Source organism: Gossypium arboreum, chromosome 3 (genome assembly GCF_025698485.1).
Source record: "Gossypium arboreum isolate Shixiya-1 chromosome 3, ASM2569848v2, whole genome shotgun sequence".
NCBI classification, from domain to species: domain Eukaryota; kingdom Viridiplantae; phylum Streptophyta; class Magnoliopsida; order Malvales; family Malvaceae; genus Gossypium; species Gossypium arboreum.
The window spans coordinates 66,493,600-66,497,475 of NC_069072.1; the positions used below are offsets into that span (position 1 = coordinate 66,493,600).

Genomic DNA, 3,876 nt, shown 5'->3' on the forward strand with positions numbered 1-3,876 from the left:
GATAACGCTAGAGGTAATTTACAGAAAAATATGATTAAATAACCTTTTGCTCATTAATTAAAAAAGAAAGAAAGTAGTTTTATGAACAAATATTTATGAATTGTGAATTATAGGGTCATACAATAGTAATAAGATATAAAATAAAACAATTTCAGATGTAATAATAAATCAAATACTGCAATTCATTGAATTAAGTTATTAAAATCTTCAGCCATGATTCGATATACCTTCCCTTTTGATTAGTTTTATACATTTATGGTGAAAAGGATAATTTACCTTAAATTATAGAAGGGGAAAACAAATTCAACTTGTTAAAGGAAACAAAAAAAAAAAAAAATCATATTACCGATTTTAGGGTTAATTAATAAAATTAAAGAGATTATTTACCTTATACTGATGATTAATTATTATGACATTTATATAAATCCCCCCCTAATTCAACTCATTTCCATCATTCACAATTATGCAGCTTGCTTTTGGTATTGCACTGTCTCTTTTGTTTGGTTTTGCTTTCGGAAATGGATTCTTCAGTGAAGAAACTATTTCTGCTTTTAATTTTGGTCTCGAAAATGAAATTTTCAATGAGCAAGTAATTTCTTCCTTTAGTGTTATGGATTATGGAGCTACTGGAAATGGTCAGATAGATGACTCTCAAGTATAATTACTTCTCTTATTTTTCCTAATAACTAGTTATCTATGTTCTTCCATAAACTATATACATTATTTTCAAATATGATGTATCACATCCCAATCACAACTATAATTTTCTAAATATAAAAATCCAACATTTTCCTCTAACACACACACATATATATATATATATATATATTTGTATGTTTTTGAACTAAAGGCATTCAATAAAGCTTGGAAGGATATTTGTAATGCAAATGCGGGCGGAGAAATTGTAACACTTGAAATCCCGCGAGGGAAAACATTCCTTCTAGACCCACTTGTTTTTCAGGGTCCATGCAAGGCCAAAGCCATTCATATTCAGGTTAATTTTTATATTTACTATTTCTTATGCATTGATCTACATTTTCTTTGCATAATGATTGCTCATTTTAACAGCTTGGTGGAACCCTAATTGCACCCCTAAGCACATCATGGGCAAATGAAGGAGTGGATACTTGGATTCAATTTTCAAATGTTGACAATCTTTATCTTGATGGAGATGGCAAAATTGATGGCAGGGGTTCTATTTGGTGGCAATCTTGCATGAAAAAATCAGTTTATGTAAGCACCTTTTATCAATATTTTTTTCAAAAATTTAGATTAGTTCAATTTTTGCTTTGATTTTTTATTTTTTTCATTTACAGGGTATTTCATTTGATTGCAAGCGTCGACCTGGTGTAAGTTCTCCTATTCTTTTTGAAAATTACAGTTTAATTGCTACAAATATGAATCTTTAATTTTTGTTTTTCTGTTGTTGTTGTAGGCTTTACATTTTAACGATTGCAATGGGCTTCAATTAAAGGGACTCTCTCATTTGAACAGTCCAAGGGCTCACATATCAATAAAAAACTGTAAAGATGTTATTGTCTCTGATCTTGAGATTAGTGCACCAGATGAAAGCCCAAACACTGATGGAATTGATATTTCCAATTCTTACAATGTTCAAATTCTACAATCCATCATTGGAACTGGTAATAACTATTTTGAGAAAATAAAGAAATAATTCAAATGATATTGTTTAGTTTGTGGTCTTTTCTTTACATTTTGTTCCAATAGGTGATGATTGTGTTGCTATCAACGGTGGTTCATCTTTTATCAATATCACCGGTGTTGTTTGTGGTCCAGGCCATGGTATCAGGTTGATTGAGTTTTACTATCTTCTCTTGTTTTTATCAATCCATTTAACATAATATTACGTACATGATTCTTGTCCTAAATTTAGTATTGGGAGCCTTGGAGATGGTGGAGATTATGACACTGTTGAGCAAGTACACGTGAAAAATTGTACTTTAACGGAAACTCAAAATGGTGTGAGGATTAAAACATTTCAGGTAATTCAATTATTGATTATCCACTAATTCAAAAAAAAAATATTAGAATTTTCTAAAATTTTGAAGTAGCCAAGGCCCTTAGACTCTTATAACCATCCCCTGATCATTATATAAACTAACATCCATAATTTTTATATAATCAATAAATTTGAGTTTTTTAATATTGTTTTGACATTTTTATGAATATAACTTTTGTAGGGTCGCTCTGGTTATGCCAGAAAGATCTCGTTTGAGCAAATTGTACTTAGCAATGCTAGAAACCCAATTATCATAAACCAATTCTATCAGGATAAGGGCAAACTGTCGAAAGGAATAATGGTACGTTATTCATTCCTTCTATTTATGATACTGTGGAGTATATATTGATTTTTTTGACATATGATATTGCAGAAAGCAGGGGCCATTGAAATTACTGATGTTACATACTCTGATATTCGAGGAACATCGGCCAACGACCAAGCAATCGATCTGAGATGCGACAATGTGGTAGGTTGCAGTAACATAGTAATGCGTAATATCGACATAACACCAGGCGTTGATTGTCCTGAAACCTATGCCGTCTGCAACAATGCTCATGGAAGTGCCACTGAAACACAGCCTAGAGTTCCTTGCTTGTCTTGAATTCCATCTTTGATGAACTGCCACTGCAACAACTGTCCTTTAAAGTCTGTTTTCTTTTTTTTCCTTTTCTATTAGGTTTAGTTTTATATTAGTTCTATGTTATTATTTTGTACAACTATGGTGCCATTCAATAATAACATGTGATTAAGACTTTTACATGCTCCGTTTTTATTTATAATTTGTCTAAAAAATAAAAAATACTTTGTCTATCATTATTTTTACTCTTCTATGGTGATAATTATATTGAAAACTTTTAAGATAAGAATCAAAATGTTCTTAACTTTTAAATTATAATGAATAAATCAAACCCTTTAGATTTAATATTTAAAATACCTTACTGAAGTAAAGAGCATAATACCTCATATTCCATTTTATTTTCTTTTCACATTGTAATTAAAGTTTTAGGGTGAAAACGATTGAATAATCACTTATTTTTATATTCATTATTTTTTGAAGAAAAAATTGGAAGAAGATTTACAATGGGATGGAAAAGTTAAAATTAAATAATTTCTATTTGGTATTTGTTTTTCTTTTTTAAAAATAGTTAAGAGAATTTCACTTTAAAAAATTGGAATATTGAAAAATAAAGAATACACATATTTTTTATGTGGAAACTCTTTCAGGAAAAAAATCACAGGCAGAGGAGAAGACAATTCACTATGTCGAATTTGAATGATTACAAGAGGAGTAGACTATGTCTATTTATAGGTTTGTAAAACCATATTCTAATAGAAGGAGTGTAGTAAGGTTGAAACACCTTATTCTAATCAATATCAAATAGATAAAGTGTAATAAGGTTGAAAAACCTTATTCTAAAATAAAATAAAAGAAGCGTAGTGTAACACTCTAAACCCGGCCTAGACGTTATAGCCGAATCCGGGAGTGTCACAAAAAAGGATTTTGAAACCGATGATACTTCGATAAAACGTCTAAGTTTAATAAAACGTATTCATTTATATATTTATTACTAATCGTTACATGTTATCCTTTAAGGTTAACCAAATCATTTTGCAGCGAAAGTTTAAAAAACTGTTTAAATTCAAAACCACGCTCGTGGTTTCAAAAAATAATATTTGTTTGCGTAAAATCGATATTTTGTCGAATCGTCGCAGTTTAGAAATCATAACGCAACCAAACCAAAAATTTAAACCAAACAACCCAAAAAGTCTGGAGAGTCCAAATATTACAAAACTCTCACAAAAGCTAGAATTTTAGTAAAAATCATTAAATTATAATAATGAAAATAGTTTCT

General features: G+C 29.7%; 1 protein-coding gene across 1 annotated transcript; it reads left to right on the plus strand.

Annotated features, from left to right (window-relative positions):
- The first annotated feature begins 456 nt into the window (after positions 1-456).
- Positions 457-2,832, plus strand: LOC128290674 (probable polygalacturonase At3g15720). Its single transcript, XM_053026400.1, has 9 exons — positions 457-655; positions 851-994; positions 1,069-1,233; positions 1,317-1,349; positions 1,436-1,643; positions 1,729-1,810; positions 1,895-2,003; positions 2,202-2,321; positions 2,394-2,832. Exons 1-9 carry the CDS (start codon positions 464-466, stop codon positions 2,622-2,624), a joined length of 1,284 nt encoding a protein of 427 aa, XP_052882360.1. The 5' UTR covers positions 457-463; the 3' UTR covers positions 2,625-2,832.
- Positions 2,833-3,876: the final 1,044 nt, after the last annotated feature.

Excerpts from the sequence above, each read along its gene's own strand:
- LOC128290674 (XM_053026400.1), top strand. The coding sequence starts at position 464 with ATGCAGCTTGCTTTTGGTATTGCACTGTCTCTTTTGTTTGGTTTTGCT. Across the intron at positions 995-1,068 it reads CCAAAGCCATTCATATTCAG|CTTGGTGGAACCCTAATTGC; the intron begins GTTAATTTTTAT and ends TCATTTTAACAG. Across the intron at positions 1,234-1,316 it reads GCATGAAAAAATCAGTTTAT|GGTATTTCATTTGATTGCAA; the intron begins GTAAGCACCTTT and ends TTTCATTTACAG.